At 40.4% G+C, this 24965-nt stretch overlaps 1 protein-coding gene across 2 annotated transcripts; it reads right to left on the reverse strand.

Annotated features, from left to right (window-relative positions):
• On the reverse strand, positions 1 to 24610 carry rnf34 (ring finger protein 34). 2 transcript variants are annotated; one of them, XM_033043255.1, is made up of 8 exons: positions 24443 to 24598; positions 13637 to 13741; positions 11164 to 11382; positions 9171 to 9557; positions 6218 to 6274; positions 1616 to 1829; positions 1506 to 1538; positions 1 to 793 (listed from the first exon to the last, which is right to left on the reverse strand). In XM_033043255.1, exons 2-8 carry the CDS (start codon positions 13685 to 13687, stop codon positions 609 to 611), a joined length of 1146 nt encoding a protein of 381 aa, XP_032899146.1. In that variant the 5' UTR covers positions 13688 to 13741; positions 24443 to 24598; the 3' UTR covers positions 1 to 608. The 2 variants fall into 2 exon arrangements, with proteins under 2 accessions (XP_032899146.1, XP_032899147.1); XM_033043256.1 differs by lacking the exon at positions 13637 to 13741 and having other exon boundaries at positions 24443 to 24610.
• Positions 24611 to 24965: the final 355 nt, after the last annotated feature.

Here is a 24965-nt window from a genome sequence, read left to right on the forward strand (position 1 = left end):
CTCTGTTAAATTAAATTTTTTATTAGTCAAATTGCATATGTGAATTTCAAAAACATACAAAATATACGAAGCAAAAATGAAAAACTATAACAAGGCTGTTGGCAGGCAATGATACAAGATCATTCAATTTCCTTTCTGTCCAGACATCACCGTGGACAGGTTGGGCACTACTAAATGCTCAATTCATATCCAGCACGCACACAATTAAGTAATAGCTTGTAAGCACAACAACTATATAATGATAATCCACTAAATGGTAAAAGTTTTGAGACTTATAAAAGTGATAGGAAAAGTTTAAAATAGAGTTTGCAATTTGTTTTCCAGCATATCCTTCATTTTGTCTGGATCCTACCTTTGATTAATCTTAACAGGCTTAAGTAATTGGCATTTTTTGCATTTAAACATATGTTGTATTTTACACTGATTTAAGGCTTCAGTAATAAGCCAATGATAGCTATTAGTAAATAAAAAGAAATTCTGTTCTTCTACACCATCCAAAGTAGCCACAACAAACTAGTATCATTAATACAGTCAGAATAATTTTCAAATTGAATTTCATGTATCTTAACAAGGAAGCTATAATCCTGATCAATCAAACACCACTGTAGTTAAGACTTAAAGACGTGCACTGCCCGCACAACATATTGACGACAAATAGGGCATTCATTCATGCGCTTTCCACATTTGGTGCAGGTGACCATGTGACCACACTCCAGCAGTACACAATCAATCACTGCATCCATACAGATTCTGCAGAGGTTCTCATCACCCCCTAGCTGCATCTTTTCTTCCACTGAAAGATAAACAGAAAAAGGTCGCCATAAAAAGTAAAAGCAATGCTGGGTATTGCAATATACACAGTTTTGAAGTCAGTTTATCCATTTGTTACAGCATAACTTCTTGTCTCGCTAAAGATGTTCGGGATAATCATGATACAATTAGTCTATTGTCATTCTAGGCCCAAGCATTAACTTTTTCAATCTACTGGCATGCAATAGCACATTAGAATATAATTCATCAATTTTGATTTGATTATTCAAATACAGGAATTATGAAAACTTCAGCTCTTCGAGGAAGGTTATGCAAGTTAACTAAATGTAAGTTTTATATCTGGAATTTCAGTTATGGATATATTGTGTATCTACCTAAACAGGGACAAATGAAAACTTTAAATTTCAATTTCATATGCAAGACTACACCATTTTATAAATAAGTGGGCCAGCATTGAAAAATTCAGTGACCTTTTCTGACCCATAGTTACACTTTGTTTGTAAATGTAGCTACTTTCTGCAACTACTCAGTAGAAGATTATGACATCTTTCTTTTCAGTGAACACTGACAATCCAGGATCGCTGAGAATAAGAGTATATACACTCAATAAGTGTCAGAATTCAGAACATATTGTGTGTTAATTTATGGAAATATTCTGAACAAAATCTATCCATCTTGTCCTTTAACCAGTAAATTATTGATTTTATAAACACCGAGTGGGAAGCTCAACTTACCAGTAGCTTCAGCGTGATTATTTTCATTTTCCACTGCAATAAAAGAAAGTTTGAAAATCACATTTTGCATTGTTAACATAGTTCTGAAAACATGTTGCAGGCAAACTTACAAAATTTGCGGTTTTCTTCTGTTTCTTTGAATAACCTGATCACTCTTTCCACCAATTCCCATTTTTCACAACACCCCGAGTAACTGACAAAATTGCGAGCCAGTATTTCCTTCAGTTGACGAACAGTCAACGCTTCAACATCATCAGTATTGGATAAGTCTGAGAGTGAGACTCGTGTATTTTTAGGCTGATTGTCATCACTCGTTCCATTTGCCTGCAACATAAAACACCAATGATTGGTATAAATAGGTTTTGCGTTGGAATATTTTGCATTTAAATGAACAGAACAGTGCTGCTTTTTATCTGCTAATAAAATACACATACATTTCTTACACATGAAGGTAGAATTCCCCATTAGAAAAAAAATCTGTTTAGATCGAACTTTAATATACATTTCAACTTCAGTATTTCTTGCAACATAACTCTTGCATATTGATATTTAAAATGCAGTTTTTTTAACATCTTGTCTTGATGTTTTATAGCACAGAATCCTTGCTAAGTATATTATTATCCATAGTATACTTAGCAAGGGTACTATTCCTCTCGTATTCTTGCTAAGTAAATATCCTTCCATTGTAAATTCAGAGTGAAATTTTGAATTATGGACAGAGGGAAATAAAATTACATGAAATTTGTAGTATTTAAAATTCAGATTAAGTGTCTTCTTGTCGAGTCCACACACAAGATTAGAAGTTGTTCAGCCAGAGCTAAACACACTTCTCGGCATCTGCATACAATGGTGTCTGTCTTGTCGCTTCTTGTGGTGAAAAGATTGGTGGAAACAGTGCCACGACGTGAACGCTCTTTCATTGACCCCAATTTAAGGGTGAGAAACCTGCATCTGAACCAGATGCCCTGAATGTAAATAATGGCAATTGTAGAGGATAGAGTTTGACTAAAATAGAATGGGGAAAATAAGATTAAAGAGCAAGATAGATCAACAATGGCTGATATGCAAGGAGGTGGTATTTCACATGCTGCGGAGGAACAAAGGCTCTGAGAAAATGGCGCCTTCTATGTCCAATGCAGGAAGTTAAAGATGGCATCAAATTTAAAGAAAAGCTTAGCATTTTGAAAAGATTAATGCTGGTTCAGATTTGGAAAGTTTTTAGAAACCTAGAAAGGGCTAATAAAAATATTATGGAGGAGCAGAATGAGAATTAACTCAAACAATGTGCAAAAGTAAGAGTGCCTGTAGATATATAAATCTATCTATTATTATTATTATTATTATATATTACTAAAACTCATCTTGTTTGTTTGTTTGTACCTATATTTGTTCCCGTAATACAGCCACAACGGTACACAACAGCACGACAATTTTAGGCACACCTTACTCACTATTGTCCTACGGTGTGCAGTAGCAAGTTTTGTTCAGATTGATGTTATATTTTAAAAGTTATTGATTTTTTAAACTTTAATAAACCTGGCAGTCGCCTGCGCAGTTGGGGGAGGGTTGCCGTGGCGTAACAACGGGAACCCATCAGCCGCGCCTGCGCAGTTGGGGGCTATGGGTGAATGATGGAATATTGCATTGGGGGACGGGGACCCAACGGGTCCGCGCTTGGTAGTAATTAAAAGTCAACTTTGAGGAAGTAATGAGAAAGTGAAATATAGAAAATTTCTGATTTTGGATTATTCTTCATTACAGAAGATACTAAAACATCTCAATGGTAGTATATCCTACACCTATGGGCAGTGTGGAACTTTAAACAGCATCACCAGTCGCCCACTGCTTTTTCACGAATGAAGCTGAAATCCAGCACCCTATGTGATTAAAAACAATGGCTGGAGAGACAATTGAACTTGTAATTTACCACAATTCCTTGGGTTCTGGCAAGGTCCCAGGGCATTGATAAACAAAATCAGGGTGTAATGTTACTTTTCAGAAAAGGAGACACAAAAACAGGAAATTAAAGTCCAATTTGCCTTACATCTGTAATCGGGAATGCTGGAATCTATTAATGAGGTAATAGTATATTTTTAATCATAAGACAATCAAAAAGAGTTAACATGGTTCTATGGAAAAAAAACATTTGCTGAATTTATTTGAGGTTGTAACATAAAGATACAGATCCACAACCAATTTTCCAGCACCCTTGGTTCCAGCGCTTTGCCATATTATCCAATACTGATAAGCATCAATAATGATCAAATACACCTCTTACCCACTAATTATACCCATCCCGTGTTTCTACAGCACCATAGACTGCTAAAAAATTTAAACAAATATTAAATGTAAATTAAATTTACAGCAAAATTTGCATCAGAAAGCGGGCACCAGTTAGCGATTTGCCCTCTGAAGTCCCGATGAGGGACGAGATTTGGCCGAGCTGAGATTTGCTGAAAATGCAGTAGGGGGAACACCTCCGCCACACTTGCCAACCTGCGCGGGCTTCACAGGAGCCCAACGGTACAAGAACGATCCACCAAGGTCGCCTGGGGCCAATATACCGACCCGCAATGTCAAAACTGACTATGGGAACGGATCCACCAGCTCAGGCCAGGCCAGAGTCCCCAAGCCCCGGCCACAGGGAGCAATTTCGACCCACTGATCAGCTGCGGAAGTCCCGATGAGGTCAAGATCGGCAGCCACACCCGGCCGATGCACCACATTCTCACGAGGACTACCAGGGCGGGGACTTCAAGTACGTTCTCGAAATTTTGTCAGGAAAAAAAGAAAGTGGCGGACCACCAGTTCTACTCAAAGAAATAGTAGATAATATATCCAGGGTTTTGATCAGAGCTACTCAAAAGGTTAGTGCTTAAGGTTGTGGATGCTTGAAATTATAGGCCATATATTGGTACGGGTAAGAGATTGACCAACTATCAGAAAACTAATTAAAATAAATGGGAATTTTTCAGATTGTCAATTTGTAACCAGTGATTGCCTCATGGTTTTGGGTCCCCATATTTAATGAATGAATGATACTTTATAATCACAAGCGACATATCACTGAAATTCTTTGTTTTGCATAACATACACAAAGTATGCAAAGAGTCGCCATGTATAAGGTGCCGACAAAGTTACATAGTGTTCCATGTAGAACACTTAAGAAAGGGTTCCTGGCATGAGGGATTCATGATGCATGAAGAAAGTAGGCCGTAAACATATTGCAGTGCAGAAGAATGAGGTATGATCTTACTGAAACATAACATTCTTCGGGGGACTGAGAGTGGATAGCTAGTGAGGATACTGAGAATTAGGGGGTCAGTTTCAGAGTAAGGGATTGCGCATTTTATTTTTTTGATGAGGAGCAATTTCTTTCCTCAGGGGACTGTGAACCTTTGGAAATCTCTACCCCAAAGATCTGCAAAGGCAGTAAATATATTCAAGGTGGGGATTGACAAATCTTTGAACTGCTAGGAGAGAGATCAAGAGGTATTGGGAGAGCATGAACATGTGTTTGAGGATCAAAGGGCCAAATTTATCTACTTTTGCACCTGTCTCTTATATTTTCTATGTTTCTACTGTTTCTAATGTCTCTGATTTTGTGGATTCTACAAGAGCAAATATGCGTTACCCAAATGAAACTTTTACCACTTAACTCACAATCCAGAAACATTCAATAACGGTAAGTGGGGAAAATTGATTCACAAGTAACTACTTTGAAAGCATTACAAATGTAACATCTTCCCTTTATTACCTACATGCTTTTGGAAATAAAAGCACCCCATTCTGTGAACCAATTATTTTGCACTAATGTAATTTTCTCCCAGATAAAAGTTCCCAACAGGTATGCGTGTCATACAGAGCAACTAAATTAATTACTGCTAAGGACATCTCAGACAAGCCTTTATTCAATTTTTTATGCTTCCTGGAATTTTCTAGCAGAAGAGTGCCTTTTGGCTTCTAATTGATGTGCTCGGGCGCCTGAAAAGTACATTGGAACTTAGAGGTCAAAGAAATATTACAAGGACACAATATATTTAAGAAATTCTGAAAAAAACTATATCGAAATTCGGTACATTCAAGTACAGAAGAAATTGCCCTGGTGTATGAGACATTTGCACTTTTGGGACCAACTTAGCTTCTGAGGGCCTGGAGATAAAACTTAATCAATCATCAATCTTTATAACAAAGAAGCTCCACTCATAGCAGTGATTCATTGTGTAAATGGTGAATTATTCAAGAAATGTGAAGATAATTTAGATGCTTGTTATTTAGAAGTAATATAGATTTTAGAAATGGGTGTTATTTTAACGTAAATTAAGTATTTTAACTGGGTTCAATTAAATTCAATAATTAATTGATTACATAGAAAACTAACAGAAATAGGCTATTTGGGACCTTGTTCGACCATCCAATATCATCATGGCTGATCCTCTAAAACCAGAACTTGCTCCCTATCCCTCTTGCTGACTTATTTCTACAAATCTATCTCCTTAAATGTATTCAGATTTGGTCTCCAAAGCTATCCGTGGTACAGAATTTCATTGGTGCACAACCCTCTGGAGAATTTCTCCTCACCTCAGCTCTAAATGTCCTACTCTGTATTTTGAGACTATTACCCATTTTTCTAGACACCTACCAACCAGATTTGCAATATAGGGAACATACTATTTAAGTGGACAAAACAAAAAATATAAACATGCACATACCGGACTTTGTTCTGATTCAGATCTTCTATCCATTGAAAATGATGCATCTTCTCTCACCTGAAAAGAAATTGAATATGCAAATATTCCAGTAATTCTGCAGGATTGTTCCAGAGGGATGAATGATTATGTCCCATTTGATTCTACGGACCTCTTTTCATCATTCTACAACCTTTCTACAGAAAGCAAAGTCACCATAACTAAAGCAAAAGAAAACTGCTGGAAGAGCTCAGCAGGTCAGGTAGCACCTGTGGAGGGTCCTGATCCAAAATGTCATCTGCCCATTTCCCTCCACAGCTGTTACCTGACCCCCTAGGTTCCTCCAGCAATTTATTCAAGATTCTAGAATCAGCAGCCTTGTGTCACCATGACAATGTAGGCAACTAAGGCTAGACCGGTTTGAGGACATAGACCACACAAGTTTTGCTGCAGTCTATAGCAGTATAAAAATGCGTCAGAAGCTATAAAAAAAATGTTCCTTTCTACTTTATAGTAGAAATTCATTATTGTTAATAATTAAGTATTATGGCCAAAAGTATTCAAACAATTAAGAAAGGTTGAATGCCAAATCGTCAATTTTCACAAATGATAAAAAAAACTAGTAGACCTTAGGAGACATTTAAAATTAAGTACATATATGGAGAAACTTTGGAAAATTTGTGCAATTCCAAACAGAAAGCATAAATATAATAACTCAACTATCCAGGGGCCACAGTTTAAGAATAAGGAGTAAGCCATTTAGAACGGTGATGAGGAAACACTTTTTCCTCACAGAGTGGTGAGTCTGTGGAATTCTCTACCTCGGAGGGCGGTGGAGGCAGGTTCTCTGCATGCTTTCAAGAGAGAGCAAGATAGGACTCTTAAAAATAGCCAGTCAGGGGATATGGGGAGAAGGCAGGAACGGGGTACTGATTGGGGATGATCAGCCATTTGGCTCGAAGGGCCAAATGGCCTACTCCTGCACCTAATGTCTATTGACTATCAGAATAAATACAAGGATTTGAGGACTTCCTTTATTTGAAGAATGGCAAGTAGGAGAAACATTACGCGACTGGAGTGATTGAAACAGTTACTATTGTCGCATTTTTTGGGAAGAATTTACGTAATAAATAAAGGGATTTGTAAAGATATTCAGACTCTTAGGGGTTCCTTGAATTTATACAAACTCATGTTGGACTAAATGATTTTTTTGTTCTACGAAGTCAATCCAATTCTCACTATAATGTAGCCCATTCATGTATGATCTAAGATTTTTAATTTCATGTTTTAGATGTCCATCTAAGACTTTCTGAACATGTGTAGCTTCAATATCACTCAAGAAACACCCAGCCCAAATCAAGCTGCTTGATCAGCAATTCCTCCACAACCTTTGCAAAGCCCAAATGCACATAGTTGCACTGCAGTAACCATACTAGACACTTCCCAACACATTACCTTACCCTCTGATAAGGACGATGATAGCAGAAACACAAAAATGCCACTGCCTTCTGCCGATTCCACTCAGTTACAGACCTCAGTGGAAATATATTTCCATACTATTGTTGTTAGGTCAAATTCTTGGAACGCGATAAGAATCGTCACTGCAAGACTACAGCAACCCATCACATGGCCCAGCAACATCCAGAAGGGCAGATGAGAATGAATAATAAATGCTGCACTAGGTGGTGTCATCCACAGGCCCAAAAAGGTTATTCGAGAATGTAATTAATGTAGAAACAATTCATAGGTCACAGGAGCAGAATTAGGCCCATTCATCCCATCAAAGGTCATTCAATCATGGCTGATCTATCTTTCCCTCTCAACCCCATTCTCCTGATTTCTCCCCATAACCTTTAACACACTTACTAATTAAGTACCTGCCAATATTTGCTTTAAAATATAGAAAGACGTGGCCTCCACATCCTTCTGTGGCAATGAATTCCACATTCACCAATCCCTGGCTAAAGAAATTTCTCGTCTACTTTCTAAAATTATGTCCTTTTATTCTGATGCTGTGCCCTCTGTTCCTAGACTCTCCCACTAGTGGAAACATCATCTCCATATCCACTCTATCCAGGTCTTTTGTTATATGGCAAGTTTCTATGAGATCCCCCTCATCCTTCTAAACTCCAGCGAGTACAGGCCCAGAGCCATCAAACGCTCATTATACTCCGGGATTATTCTTGTAAACTCCCTCTGGGCCGTCTCCTATGCCAGCGCATCACTCCTCAGATATGGGGCCCAAAACTGCTCACAATACATCAAATGCGGTCTGACCAGTGCCTACAATGCCTCAGTGTTATATCCCTGCTTTTATATTCTGGTCTCCTCAAAATGTATATTATTATTGCTTTCGCCATCTTTACTACGGATTCAACCTGCAAATTAACCTTTTGGGCACCTTGCACCAGCATTCCCAAGTTTCTTCGCACCTCTGATTTCTAAATCCTCTCCTCATTGAGAAAATAGTCTACACCTTCACATCTACTACCAAAGTGCATGACCACACACTTTTCTACGCTGTATTCCATCTGCCACTTTGCCCATTCTCCTAACCAATCCAAGTCCTCCTGCAGACTCCCTGCTTCCTAGTGTGGTCCTCTACACCTATCATTATATCATCTGTACACTTGGCCACAAATCTATTAATTCCATCATCCAAATCATGAATATACAAAATTAAAAGTAGCGGACTAAATCCCTGAGGACTAGTCACTGGCAGCCGACCAGAAAAAGCCCCCTTAATTCCCACTCTTTGCTTTCTGCCATTCAGCCAATCGCTGAAATAATTGTTTGAATATCCCAACAGCAGCAATATAAAACATTTATAAAAGCACAGAACCCATTCTGAGTGTGTGTGTGTGTGTGTGTGTGTGCGCTCCCCCCTCCCCCCCCCCCCTCTATCCCCCCCACCCCCCAAAGTATTTAAGTCATTTCTGGGGAAGAATAGCAATACATTTGAAAAATAATGAATTACCTCTTGCACGCTTGAAGTTCCTGAGCTCGGTCTTTGATTTGCTGAAATCCCCTGAAAAAACGTCGCTGCAGAAGCTGAGGCAGCAGCGGAAGTGGTAGTATAAAATTGTGAACTTTGCGAGTGTATACTCTCTGTGTCCACACCATCAGCACCTGATCCATGGTGGCTCAATATAAGTTGTACCAAATCCTCCTTCTCACAACAGGTGTCTATGGGTATGTTTCTCAAATTAAGGTACTGGCGTAGATTTTTCACCTTTAATTTCATAAGCTCATTACGCTGGAAAGAGGTTTGTTGTAGCAATTCACATGTGCAGCATCTTCGTAGGTTTTCTTGCATCACCGAACAGAATGTACAGAAATTCTTCTTGCAATCCTTACATGTATACTAGTGAAGAAAATAATCACTTTGAGATAGTATATTTAACTGTCTGGTTTAGTGAATTTACTTTGTTTAAGAAAGCTTCAAAAGAGGTCCTTCAGAAATAAAATATGTCTCTCATCAACAAAAATCAAGGGGCTTATGAGGATGTAGGAAGATGTTGAGGAGACTACACTTGGAGTACTATGTGCAGTTTTGATCACACAGCTTTAGGAAGGATGTCATTAAGTTGGAAATAATGCAGTGGAGATTCATCAGGATGTTACAAAAGTTTGAGTTATAGGGAGAGGTTGGATAGGCTGGGATTTTTTTGGAGTGTCATAGAGACTGGGGGTTGACTTTATTGATGTGTATCGAAGGGCCTGCATCCATGCTGTATGCCTCTCATTACACCATTCTGATCTCCACCTGCTTTAAGAGGACCACTAAAGAAAATTAGGATAGCATGCCTTAATGACTACTGTCCAGTGGCTCTGCCATACACCATCATGAAGTGCTTTGAAAGACTGTCAATGGAACACATAAACTCCAACCTCCAAGATAGCCTTGATCCACTACAATTTGCCAACTGTTGCAACGGACCCACAGCAGATGCCATCTCCCTGGCCCTAAACACCTCTGGAACTCCGAGACAATAAGGACACCTATGACAGTCAGTCATAGGTTGGCAGTCAGAGCCTGTTCCCCCAGGGTGGAAATATCACAAACTAGAGAGCACGAGTGAAAGCAGGAAAGTTTAAAGGAAATGCGCAGGACGTTTTTTGTCAGAGAACGGTGGGTGCCTGTAATGTGATGCCAGGGTGGAGATGGAAGCAGATAGTGGCGTTTAAGAGGTTTTTAGATAACATGGATATGCAGGGAATGGGACATGCAGGCAGGAAGGAAGAATTAGTTTAACTTGGCATCATGTTCGGCACAGACATTGTGGGGAGAATAACCTGTTCCTGTTCTGCACTGTTTCTATGTTGAAAAATAAACAGGAAATATGTTCATTTAAAAAAAATATTAACCACATTTCAAGTGGAAATGGAAACTACCCAGTAATTATCCCAAAAAATTGCAACTTCAAATACCAACCTAAAACAAATAGCAAATTCCATGGTATCACAAAAATATTGAACTATTTGCATACTCACCAACTAAAAACCTAACAAAATCTTAGTCAAAAATTTGCAATTGTAAATGCACAACATTACATACTTCACTTGAATACAATTTGTTAATGTTCGCTGTGCACACTATACATAGTCACATTTATTTAATTAGAGCATGCCATCCAAAGTATTCCTTAACTTTTTTCTACAGTGGTTAGCAATAAAAGTGTCGTTGACATATTCTTCATTTAGTGTGACAATTTATGAAATCTAACCTACTAAAAATTAATTCCAGTCTTAGCCTATTCAAAAGCATGGGTGTTAACACCGACGCTACTTCACAAACAATTGAAAGCATTTAGACACCATAGTCCATGTACATTAGTCGTGGCCCACATCATTACTCACAAATGGCCTGTATACGACAGTCTACTCAATCCCTAACGTTTCTCCCTGTTTTAGTGCTGAATAACAAACTTAATAATGTACAAAAGATTCAAAAATATTATCCAACATACCTTTTTCCTAAAACGAGTAAATGCCTGACCACAATCTTCACAGACTAAATTTGGAACGTCAGGTGATGGTGTGGGATATGATGAATACCCGGTGCTGTGGGCAAACCTGAATGGCCCTGTACCTCCACCGAATGCAGGTTGCTGGCCGCGTACAGTTCCAGTACCCATTACCTCATTTATTAAACCACAACATGAAGCCCACATTGATGTGGCCCCAGACTACAAAACAGAAAAATTCATATTCTATTGAAGTACACTGCATGCCTCAGAGGTGAAGTACAGAAATGTATGATTATATAACAGAAGCAGCATTTTCAAGTTTGCCACTTAAACCAGAGAATTTACGTTGAAGAGAGGAAGACTCCAAATCAAAAAGTTGCATCTTAAAACTGTTCAATTTTTACCACTGCAAGTTATTCTCCACATTTTTATGCAGCTACAACATTCTGCTCCCATGCAAGTCGGTATTGTAAAACTCCAATAATCCAGCACCTATGGGAATTTGACTTTCTGATTGTGAGATTTTATTTTACTAACATAGTTTGGATTTTGTTCATTTTACATACTACAGTAATGTAATACATTTTGTGGCAAGTTGAGTGAGTTTAAAGGGAGCAGGAAATGTATTAATATTAAATCCTTGCTACAGTTGCAAATCTGCTCATGCTCCTAACCCCTGGAATATAAGACCACACCTCGATTTGTATTCTTATAGATTGTATCCTTATAGATTTAGATGAAGGGATTCAAAGTAACATTAGCAAATTTGCAGACGACACAAAGCTGGGGGGCAGTGCGAACTGTGAGGAGGTTGCTATGAGGATGCAGGGTGACTTGGACAGGTTGGGTGAGTTGGCAGATGCAGTTTAATGTGGATAAATGTGAGGTTATCCACTTTGGTGGCAAAAACAGGAAGCCAGATTATTATCTGAATAGTATCAAGTTGGGAAAGGGGAAGTACAAAGAGATCTGGGGGTCCTTGTTCATCAATCACTGAAAGTAAGCATGCAGATACAGCAGGCAGTGAAGAAAGCTAATGGCATTAGTGATAGTCTAAAATGGCCTTCATAACAAGAGGAGTTGAATATAGGAGCAAAGAGGTCCTTCTGCACCTGTACAGGGCCCTGGTGAGACCACACCTGGAGTATTTTGTGCAGTTTTGGTCTCCTAATTTGAGGAAGGACATTCTTGCTATTGAGGGAGTGCAGCGTAGGTTCACGAGGTTAATTCCCGGGATGGCGGGACTGTCATATGATGAAAGAATGGAGTTACTGGGCTTGTATTCACTGGAATTTGGGATGGGGGATTTTATAGAAACATAACATTATTATGGGATTGGACACGCTAGATGCAGGAAAAATGTTCCCCGTGTTGGGGGAGTCCAGAACCAGGGGCATCAGTTTAAGAATAAGGGGTAGTACATTTAGAACTGAGATGAGGAAAAACTTTTTCACCCAGAGAGTTGTGAATTTGTGGAATTCTCTGCCACAGAAGGCAGTGGAGGCTGTTTCACTGGATGCATTCAAAAGAGAGTTAGATAGAGCTCTTAGGGCTAACGGAATCAAGGAGTGTGGGGAGAAGGCAGGTACTGGGTACAGATTGTGGATGATCAGCCATGATCACATTAAATGGCCTACCCCTGCACCTATTGTCTATGTATCTATGTAAGCAAGATACCATATTAACCAAAAAGGAGAAACCATAAAGGCAAAAACTATGCATTCCGGTGAGCAGAAGCTAAACAAAGTACACAAACGGTAACAAAAGAAATTGTACGAGTCACAAAAATGACACGTAGAAAAGACCTAAAAGATAGCTGGAGAATGGAATGAATTGATAACACAAGAAATAGAAAGTTGGAGCAGGCCATTTGGCCCCATTCCTGTCCTCCCATTTATCAGGATCTAGCTGTTCTTTTACCTAAAAGCCATTCTCTTGCACTATCCCCAGATTCAAAATACAATATACAAAAGTCTATTGGTCTGATTTGAATTATTTCCATGACTAAGCCTCCACTGACCTCCAAGGTAAGAACTTTAAAGTGTCAGCACTCCCTGCGCAACATAAATTCTTATCTCCGATCTAGGTGATTTACCTTTTATTCTGCATCCAGCCTGTAAAGCCCTGTAAAAACTCTGAAGGTTTCTGTGACATCTCACCCCCTTTCTTCTAAACCCTATAGAATACAAGCCTCATCTACTAAATATATCCTCAAATGGCAAAGCAGTTAAAGATAGATTAGTGAATCTTTTTTGTCCTTTTATAGCAAAGAACACCAAAACTCCAAATACTGTCAATGCTCCAAGTGGGGACTCATCCACAGAAAGGGAATAAGACAGTTTATCTCCTGTGCTCAAATTGTCAAGAAATAAAGATGGACATACCATTGGTCTTTGGTGACCTGTGTACAAGGACACCGTGATCTCGGAACAACAATATTACCCAATCTCTCATCATTTGAAAAAATACTCACGTTTTTGTATTGTGCTTCAAAGGCACAAATATGGGTCTGATAGGTCGCCATGGACCGAAGGGCCTGTTTCCATTCTGTCTAATTCTATCACTCTATAGGAGCCCACTATAAGCAATGTAAATGGAAGCATTAATTAAACATAAATAATAATCTTTTAAATGAGTAAATAAACTATGGCAATTGGATTTCAATACAAGGAAACGCAAGGTCATTGAACCTAAGTACCATTGAACCCAAGTGAAAAGCTAGAAGTATTGTGAGAGGGGGGAAGGGGGAGTGAGATTGAAAACTATCAAAATATAACATGATAATGGTGTTGGGTAGACTGATGGGACTGAAGGCTGATAAATCCACAGGGTACTTAAGGAAGTCGCTATAGAAATCGTGGACGCATCGGTGATAATTTTCCAATGTTCTATAGATTCAGGATCAGTTCCTGTGGATTGGAGGGTAGCTAATCCCACTTTTTAAGAAAGGCGGGGGAGATAAAACAGGGAATTATAGACCAGTTAGCCTGACATCTGTGGTGGGGAAGATGCAGGAGTCAATTATAATAGATGAGATAGCAGCACATTTGGTTCGCATTAACAGGAGCGGTCTGATCTCAGCATGAATTTACGAAGGGGAAATCATGCTCGACTAATCTTCTGGAATTTTTTGAGGATGTAACTAGGAAAATGGACAAGGGAGAGCCAGTGGATGTAGTATACCTGGACTTTCAGAAAGCATTCAAAAAGGTCCCACATAGGAGATTAGTGGGTAAAATTAGAGCATGTGTTATTGGGGATAGGGTACTGACATGGATAGAAAATTGGTTGGCAGACAGGAAACAAAGAGTAGGGATTTACCGGTCCCTTTCAGAATAGCAGGCAGTGACTAGTGGGGTACCGCAAGGCTCGGTGATGGGACCACAGCTATTTACAACATACATCAATGATTTAGATGAAGGGATTCAAAGTAACATTAGCAAATTTGCAGATGACAAAAAAGCTGGGTGGCAGTGTGAACTGTGAGGAGGATGCTATGAGGATGCAGGGTGACTTGGACAGGTTGGGTGAGGTTGTAGATACAGTTTAATGTGGATAAATGTGAGGTTACTTTGATGGCAAAAACAGGAAGGCAGATTATTATCTGAATGGTGTCAAGTTGGGAAAGGGGAAGTACAAAGAGATCTGGGGGTCCTTGTTCATCAGTCAGTGAAAGTAAGCATGCATTCACAGCAGGCAGTGAAGAAAGCTAATGGCATTAGTGATAGTCTAAAATGGCCTTCATAACAAGAGGAGTTGAGGATGAGAGGGGATCTTATTGAAACAAATAAGATTATCAAGGGATTGGACACGCTAGATGCAGGAAACATGTTCCCGATGTTGGGGGAGAACCAGGGGCCACAGTTTAAGTGAATGACGGTTCGGGCTGAAAGGGCCAAATGGCCTACTCCTGCACTTTTTGTCTATTGGCTATGACAGAAAATATATATCTTTTATCTCATAGAAACATAGAAAATAGGTGCAGGAGTAGGCCATTCGGCCCTTCGAGCCTGCACCGCAATTCAATATGATCATGGCTGATCATCCAACTCAGTATCCTGTACCCGCCTTCTCTCCATACCCTCTGATCCCTTTAGCCACAAATGGCCACATCTAACTCCCTCTTAAATATAGGCAATGAACTGGCCTCAACTACCTTCTGTGGCAGAGAATTCCAGAGATTCACCACTCTCTGTGTGAAAAATGTTTTCCTCATCTCGGTCCTAAAAGATTTCCCCCTTATCCTTAAACTGTGACCCCTTGTCTGGACTTCCCCAACATCGGGAACAATCTTCCTGCAACTAGCCTGTCCAACCTCTTAAGAATTTTGTACGTTTCTATAAGATCCCCCCTCAATCTTCTAAATTCTAGCGAGTACAAACCGAGTCTATCCAGTCTTTCTTCATATGAAAGTCCTGACATCCCAGGAATCAGTCTGGTGAACCTTCTCTGTACTGCCTCTATGGCAAGAATGTTTTTCCTCAGATTAGGAGACCAAAACTGTACGCAATCCTCCAGGTGTGGTCTCACCAAGACCCTGTACAACTGCAGTAGAACCTCCCTGCTCCTATACTCAAATCCTTTTGCTATGAATGCTAACATACCATTCGCCTTCTTCACTGCCTGCTGCACCTGCATGCCTACTTTTAATGACTGGTGTACCATGACACCCAGGTCTCGTTGCATCTCCCCCTTTCCTAATCGGCCACCATTCAGATAATAGTCTACTTTCCTGTTTTTGCCACCAAAGTGGATAACCTCACATTTATCCATATTATACTGCATCTGCCATGCATTTGCCCACTCACCCAGCCTATCCAATTCACCTTGCAGCCTCCTAGCATCCTCCACACAGCTAACACTGCCCCCCAGCTTCGTGTCATCCGCAAACTTGGAGATGTTGCATTCAATTCCCTCGTTCAAATCATTAATATATATCGTAAATAGCTGGGGTCCCTGCACTGAGCCTTGCGGTACCCCACTAGTCACTGCCTAGTGGGGTAGTGGGGCACGTAAAGCTGCTGGCCCTGACGGCATCCCCGGGCGCGTGCTCAGGGCCTGTGCTGCGCAGCTGACAGATGTCTGGACTGACATCTTCAACCTGTCACTTGCCCAAGCAGTTGTCCCCACGTGCCTTAAAACCACCTCCATCGTGCCAGTGCCAAAACACTCCACTGCGGCAAGCCTCAACGACTTCCGCCCAGTTGCACTTATCCCCATCATCACCAAGTGCTTCGAGAGGCTGGTCCTGGCACACCTCAAAAGCTGCCTACCCCCCACACTGGATCCCTATCAGTTTGCCTACCGCAAGAACAGGAGTACGGAGGATGCCATCTCAACGGCACTTCACTCCGCCCTCTCCCACCTCGACAACAGAGACACTTACGTAAGAATGCTGTTCATCGATTACAGCTCAGCATTCAACACCATTATACCATCAAAACTGATCACCAAACTCAGGTAACCTGGGCATCGACCCCTCCCTCTGCAACTGGATACTGGACTTTCTAACCAACAGACCCCAGTCTGTTAGGTTAGACAAGCACACCTCTTCAACCCTCACCCTGAACACCGGCGTTCCACAGGGCTGTGTGCTGAGCCCCCTCCTCTACTCCCTCTTCACCAACGACTGCACACCTGTACATGGTACTAACACCATCATCAAGTATGCAGATGATACAACGGTGATTGGCCTCATCAGCAACAACGATGAGTCGGCCTATAGGGAGAAGGTCCAGCTCCTAGCAGCATGGTGCGCTGACAACAACCTGGCCCTTAACGCCAAGAAGACCAAGGAGCTCATTGTGGACTACAGAAGGTCTAGGGGTGGCACGTACACCCCCATCCACATTAACGGGACGAAGGTGGTACATGTTTCCAGCTTCAGGTTCCTGGGGGTCAACATCTCCGATGACCTCTCTTGGATCCACAATACCTCAACTTTGATCAAGAAGGCTCACCAGCGTATCTTCTTCCTGAGGAGACTGAAGAAGGTCCATCTGTCTCCTCAGATCCTGGTGAACTCTACCGCTGCACCATCGAGAGCATCCTTACCAATTGTATCACAGTATGGTATGGCAACTGCTCTGTCTCCGACCGGAAAGCACTGCAGAGCGTGGTGAAAATTGCCCAACGCATCACCGGTTCCTCGCTCCCCTCCATTGAGTCTGTCCAAAGCAAGCGTTGTCTGCGGAGGGCGCTCAGCATCGCCAAGGACTGCTCTCACCCCAACCATGGACTGTTTACCCTTCTACCATCCGGGAGGCGCTACAGGTCTCTCCGTTGCCGAACCAGCAGGTCCAGGAACAGCTTCTTCCCGGCGGCTGTCACTCTACTCAACAACGTACCTCGGTGACTGCCAATCACCCCCCCCCCCCGGGATACTTATTATTATTTATTCAAATCATTTGCTATGTCGCTCTTCCAGGGAGATGCTAAATGCATTTTGTTGTCTCTGTACTGTACACTGACAATGACAATTAAAATTGAATCTGAATTTGAATCTGAATCTGCCATTGTGAAAAGGACCTGTTTACTCTTACTCTTTGCTTCCTGTCTGCCAGCCAGTTCTCTATCCACATCAATACCGAACCTCCAAATGAATTCTAAATTTTTTTAAAGCAGATTGGTGAACAGAGGGGAGAAGCGCACTGCAGTTTGTGAAAGCCCCGATAACATCAGGAATTCTGAAAGCATCCTTGGGTACTACATTACATTAAGATTTTTTTTGCCTTGAAGGAAAATCAATGCATTAGTTAGTTGGTAAACATTAGTTGGAGACAGCCAAAATTAAATTGTAAAATAGGATTAAACAAAGGTTGCATTCTTTGGATTTTACAAGTTTAAGGCATTTTTGATTGGTTTAGAAAAATAAAGGAGAATTGATAAATATGAAACGGTCAGATCTGTGATTAGTGATAGTCTAAAATAAAACAAAAAATGTTGGAAATTCACATGGTTAAACAGTATTTGCCAAGACAGAATACGCAGTTCAGATAACGATCTTTTATTAAGATCTGTAAAACAAGTAAGTTTTAAGTTGGAGAGAAGGAATGGAGAATAGAACGATTGTTGTGATAGAATAGAACCAATATGCAAATGGCAGTGGTGCTAATTGGAGAGAAGCTGAAGGCTTGCTAATGAACCAACTGATGGCATTGCACAAGGACACAAAAAAAAAAAAATACACAAATGATGGAATTGTGTGATACACAATTCTCAAGTTAATGAAAATGTGAAATAAAAGCAAATGCTAGAAATTCTGCAGGTGTTGTCAGACCTGCTGATATTACTACAGATTAATTACCTTTTCATCAGATCTGATACAAATTGGAAAGTGAATATCTGAAATTGTCAAATTCAGCACTGAATCTCATATAACTCATTCAAGAGCTATAGGCCTAAGACAGAAGATCAAATGCTATGGCTTTGCTTATTTTAGGCTTCTTTGTAAAGCAAGAAGCAAAAAATAGATTCAGAATGGGAATGGGATGAAGAATTAAAATGACAGGTAACTAACTGAAAGCTCTGGATCAACGGTGCCATCTGAACAAAGCATTCATACAATCCGTGTTATGCTTAACTGATGTAAGGAAGACCATAAGAGCAATATATTAAATTGTTAGTACAGCCAATAGATCGATGGATCCACTCTACCCATCCGATGGTGGGTAGAGGTGGAAGGAGAGGTGCAATCACCTGCAATTTCATGGTGAATGACAGAAGCGAAGTGCATGTTAGAGAGGAATTTATAAACCATGGAGCCATAGAAGGAAAAGTGCCTTCAGAATGTTGAAAGTGGAGGGGGGAGGGGCAATAAAATATGTATGCTGGTGACAGTACATCAAAGGTGGCAGAAATTATGGAGGATAATTAATTTATTGTGGAGGCTGGTTGAGTGGAAGGTAAGGGCAAGAATGCCCTTCTCTTGCTCTAGATGAAAGGAGGGTTAGTGAGAACAGAATGTGACAAATGGAACAGAGATGGTTGCAAAATGGCATTCCCTCTAACATAGGTGAAATACGTTCAGGAAAAATCTATCACTGATGTGGCTAGAAGTTCCAAGATTGCTTTCTGGCATCGTACCCAGTCTTATACAACTGGATACAGGTGAATGTAATAGAATATTTGATTACTCACTCCTAATTCAGCAACTAAGTTCTGCTAGCCCACATTTGCAGATTGATTTACTTGAAATAATCTGTAATACATTCTAGCAACTTCTATACTTACAGGTAAGTCAAGAAAATCCCACTTTGTTCAGAGATGAGGCCATTTGGAAACATTTTGTTCAAATTGGGAACTGCTACTAATCAAACAGATTTTTAAATTGTCTTCTAAAACAATGTCACCAATATCAAAAGTCAAATTATTTTGGATTTGAGGTGATCTCTGACTTTTCCCACTTATTTGAGGCTAAATACATTGAGTACATGTGCACCAAATGAATCAATCAAATAATCCAGATAAACAATAAATTAATGGTCAAAAATGATGTGTTAGTCTGACTGATAAAGCACTGCATGACATTTGAGAAACATGTCACTATTTTATAAGGTAGCTATCATATTCAGTTACCTTTACCTCCCATTACAGTTGAAAGATCTTCCACTTGGGAGAAAAAATATAATCAATGTTTATTACTGAGTACAGAATATCTTTAAAAGTTCAAGATAATACTTGTCAGATAGTTGCCTCAATGTAGCCTTACAGTGGGGTACATCACAAAGAAGGTTTCAAGTTTTACTTATCGCACATTTGGCTTCCACAAATCAGCAGTGGGATAACCCTGTGTAGCACTAATTATATTTCAGTCCAATTCATTAATATGAAATCAATGCCATTCAGCCTCTCAAGTGAGCCATGAAAAATGAAAAAAAACATAGATGCCAGCCACCAACACCCCCCCCCCCCAAGAAAAAGCTGGAAGCACTCTAGCCATGTAACGAGTGTGGAAAAAGTAAAAGAGTAAACGTTTCAAGTCAAAGACACTTAATGAGTGTTTCCAACATTTTCTGATTTTATTAGTTATTCTTGGCCTGCATGAACACACTCAGAGAGCAGATTATACTGACAAATTGTAGATCCAAATCTGTCATTTCACGATACCGCAGTTCCATAGTGTCCAATAATATTGTCGAGTTTTGCTGCATTCACAGCATCCCACATAATCCTCCTCCCATTGATTTCAATGAGTGAAAGGTTTCAAACTCCGACTTTTGCATCTTACACACTAAGGACAATTGACAGAAACCAATTAACCTACAAATCTGCACGTCTTTGGAATGTGCAGACAGCACCCATAGTCAAGATCGTATCTGGGTCTCTGGCGTTGTCAGGGCAGCAGCTTTACTGCTGCACCACTGTGCAGCCATGAATTTTATTTTTAATAGTTTATAGAAAATGTTACAGTAAATATTTCAAGGTCCAAAACATTCAAAAATTAGTGAAAATAGATGGTAATCTTTTTTTAATAAGATGATGGAATGGACAGATAGGTGGCAGATGAAATTGAATATTACACCTCCATCCCCCACCAGGAAGGCCTTAAAGCCCTCCGTTTCTTACTCGACCGCAGAACCAGCCAATTTCCCTCTACCAACACTCTCCTCTGCCTCGTGGAGCTGGTTCTCACCCTTAACAACTTCTCCTTCAACTCCTCCCACTTCTTCCAAATCAAAGGTGTAGCTATGGGCACTTGCATGGGCCCCAACTATGCCTGCCTCTTTGTAGGGTATGTTGAACAATCCCTGTTCCAGGCGTACACTGACCCATCCCCAAACTATCTCCTTTACATTGCCGACTATATCGGTGCTACCTCCTGCACCCATGCAGAACTCATAGACTTTACCACCAATTTCCATCCTGCACTTAAATTCACTTGGACCATCTCTGACACCTCCCTTCCCTTTCTTGATCTCACTGTTTCCATCACAGGAGATAGACTATCGACTGACGCCTATTACAAACCTACTGACTCCCACAACTATCTCGACTACACCTCTTCCCAGCCTGCTTCCTGAAAAAACTCTATCCCCTACCTCAAATCCTCCGTCTACGCCACATCTGCGCCCAAGATGAGGTGTTCCATACCAGGATATCCGAGATGCCCTCATTCTCTATGATGGAAGGTTCCCCTCTTCCATCATAGATGAGACTCTCACACGTGACTAATCTGAGGAAGGGTCTCAACCCAAAACATCACCCATTCCTTCTCCCCAGAGATGCTGCCTGTCCCTCTGAGTTACTCCAGCATTTTGTGTCTTTCCACATTTCAGATTTAGTTCATTTGGAACCCACACCAAAAGTCCCTGTATTTATGGCAGTGTCTCATGAAATGGAACCATTCTTTCCCACACCATTTTTTTAATTAAGTATTCATGTCCTAATCTGCATGTGTCTGTGCCAATTTAAAGAAAGCCTAAATCCACAAGTTCTGTACTTTCATTTAACTCTTAGCCCCATTACTCTCTTAACCGTACTTCAAGATTCCTCTTTTCCATATTGCCTGGCCGGGGGGTATTCTCATAACAACACCCTGAAAACGGTGACACAGGCAGACAATGCAGTGAAGGCGGCATTCAGCATGCTTGCTTTCATAGGTTGAGGCATTGAATGCAAGAGTTGTGATGTCATATTGCTGATGTACAAAACATTGTTCAGACCACTCTTGGAATATTGTGCACAGAAATTCACAAAGATGTTGCCTGAAATAGAGAGCTGTCGATTTAAAGAGAGATTGGATAGGCTGGGTTTATTTTCATTGGAATGGAGGAGGCCGAGGAGTGACTGTCTAGAGGTGTATATGAGAGCAATAGATAGGATAAATGGTCGGTCCTTTTCCGATGGTGGTGTCGTCTGAAACTGGTTTAAAGAAGAGAGAAATTTAGAGGAGATCTGTGTGGCAGATTTTTCCAGTGGTGGTTATATGGAGTGAGTTACCAGAGGAAGTGGTAGAGGTAGATACAATTACAGTTTCTAAAAGATATTGGACAGGTACTTAGAAAAGGTGGGGCAAATGGAATTAGCATGATGGTTGGCATGGACGAGTTGTACCGAAAAACTTGTTCTGTACTCTACGATTATTTGACTCGATAACAATTTAATACTTAGGCAATATTCTACATGATTTCTTAATCCTGCTTGTTGGGGATGCCAAATGTCCAAGCTTAATTATGAAATTTCCACATGGGTAACATTGTAAAATGCAGATTTGCAACATGCTTTACTGCCACTAAAAAGTAAACAGAGTGGGATGTTAATTAAGTAATACTGACATTAAGTATATGATCAGAAAAATAAACATTAGTCCATTCAGAAATAGCAACATACAAACTGCTGAAAGTAACTGATAGTGAGTTATTCGACGAAAAGATCACATGACATTGTTCACGTCTGTCAAAAACAAATGTCATTTGTACAAAATTCGGATCTTTACACTCTCTAAGACTTGATTTAAGACGATTCTGAAATTATTATTATAACTATGTCATTTTAGTAACTTGCTTAGGCAGAAGATCACTAGTTATTGGAGACAACAATTTGAACAGCTCCCTTATATTTTTCACAAAAGCATTGACGACTGTGGCATAATTTCAGCACACAATCGGGTGGTTTGGGAGGTGGTTAGAAACAAATACCAAAACTGAAATATTTCGAAGGCCATGTGTAGGTATGTTGCAAAACCTACCTTGAGCGGGGCTGCAGATCTGTCCCAGCCCGTGTGCGTGATTTTGGCGCCGTTGAGAAGGGGGCGGGTTTAAAACGCGATTTTCCCTAGGCTATTCAAATCGAGGTTGTTCAGCCTACTTAGTTGCTGACGAAAAATCGCTGCCAGGTACGTTCGCTGCGGCTATTTTTAAATTTAAATGGTTAATTTAATTGTTATAGTAGGTTAAAAATTATCCTCTAAACCCACGACCGCTGACAACGGGACGGATCTCATACGGGGGACAACAGAAGGTAGGTTGTTTATTTTTACATTAAAAAGCGCTTCTTAAGATCCCTTTATACAAAGTTTTATGTTGCGAGTAGCTAATTTGGGGCCCCATTAAATCCCGCAGTATTTTTCTGGGCATATGGGGTACAAATCTACCGCAATGGGAACGTTCTAAACCAGCGCGTTCCAGAGTTCCACAGGATCCCATTCGAAAGCTGATTTAAATGGCCATTAATTTACAGCAATTGAACACTAAATTCCTTCCATTTGGCCTATAAATTAATGTAAATGAGATTTTAAAATCATGTTTTATTGTGAATTCTTTGTGAATGTTATTTGGACACTTAGGCTATTTAAAAATGTTAATCTTTTCTTGAGAAATGGATAGATGATTAGATCTAGTAATTGAAGTTTGGAATTAGCTACAATTGGGTAACTAACTAATTATATGCTTTAATTTCAGGTCATCCAAGTAAGATTGTTTCATAATTGTTTCAGAATGCTGCAATCTATAATAACTGAAAATTTATTTCAGTTCTCTTAATTTTTAAGAAAGTTATGACCATTTCACTGTCGATCACAGCTTTTGTGTTAAGTCAATGGAAAATCAAGATGCTAATTTCCGAGTATGAAAATGGCCATAACTTTTTTAATACTGAAGATATGAAAGTGAATTAGGTGTCAAATTAAACTTATTTTTGTGCTTTATCTGATGGGATAAATTGCAGACTTGATTTTTAAAATCTCAAAATTTTGTAACATTGCTACCATGTGTGTATATATGACAATGGCTGCTATTATATTATTCCCACACAAGCGACATACGTCTTTTGACATATAACTGATAATTTGAATAAATGTAAAAAATCAGACATTAACACCCCATGCTATTTACTCCACTGTTCTCACATTTTTTTGTTTGGATTCGATCGCAGTAAACGTGAGTATGTTTTGTTTTATGTGGAGGTAGAAATCTGACCCAGAGTCCGAGGATGGAAAGCTTTATACTTGTGGAAAATTGTGGAAGGCCTCAGCTGAGACCAAAGCTAAATCCCAGGCCTAAAACTAGCTCGAAAGGTTCTGCTTCCCTCGCCTGTCGTCCAAAAACTCAATAAATAACGTCTCCACCCACGATCTCCAATAAAGCAATAAAAGGATGTCTGGACTGGAGATGCTGCTGAATCCGGGGGAAACCTGCTGATAAACGACATACATGATTCGCGCCGCATTCAGACAGTTGCCACCTGCGACGGGTGTCAAATGACGGGCGACTACCATAACAACAGCAACATCACCACCACCTCGACGACGACGATCGGAAAACACCGGCCGGACAAGTACCTTCATGACAGTTGCTGTGCGTCCCCGCCCTGACTCTAGGGCGACATGTCGGCCGCGTTGGCGCCGCTGCTCGACTATGAGGAGCTCAGGCCGCGAGCTCGGCGACCGTTAAACGAACAGCAGCTCGCGCGGCAGTGCCCGCCCACTCGTCGACAGGCGCCCGATTGACAGTCGCCTTGACCAATCGGTGGGGAGTGAGTGACGGCACAGGAAGTGACGGATGGTCGAATGAGTGTCAGGGTTGGTTTGTCTTTCGAAGGGGAAAAGGTGAATTACCTCAGAAAATGTCAACGTGGTCATAGGGGCTATTATTCTTTACGTTGAAATTATTCCAATCCGATGGACCCACCTCTTGCTAGATTGTTCCTTTGCAACCACGCTCTTAGCTTGAAACAATGGCGCTGACATGGATGTCAAAGAAACCGCCCCACAAAAATCTTCCCATCTCTGACACGAATGTCTGAAGGTGCACTGTGTGATTATTAGTCGTGATAGCATACAGGAACTAATCACTTTAAATAAT

The sequence above is a fragment of the Amblyraja radiata genome, chromosome 25 (genome assembly GCF_010909765.2).
Source record: "Amblyraja radiata isolate CabotCenter1 chromosome 25, sAmbRad1.1.pri, whole genome shotgun sequence".
In the NCBI taxonomy this organism is placed as follows: domain Eukaryota; kingdom Metazoa; phylum Chordata; class Chondrichthyes; order Rajiformes; family Rajidae; genus Amblyraja; species Amblyraja radiata.

Bases quoted from the DNA above. Each gene is read 5' to 3' on its own strand.
- rnf34 (XM_033043255.1), bottom strand. From the start codon at position 13,687: ATGGCGACCTATCAGACCCATATTTGTGCCTTTGAAGCACAATACAAA. The intron at 1,539-1,615 runs GTAAGTTTGCCT...CTTTTATTGCAG, and splicing joins AGAAGAAAACCGCAAATTTT to TGGAAAATGAAAATAATCAC. The intron at 794-1,505 runs GTAAGTTGAGCT...TTTATCTTTCAG, and splicing joins TAATCACGCTGAAGCTACTG to TGGAAGAAAAGATGCAGCTA.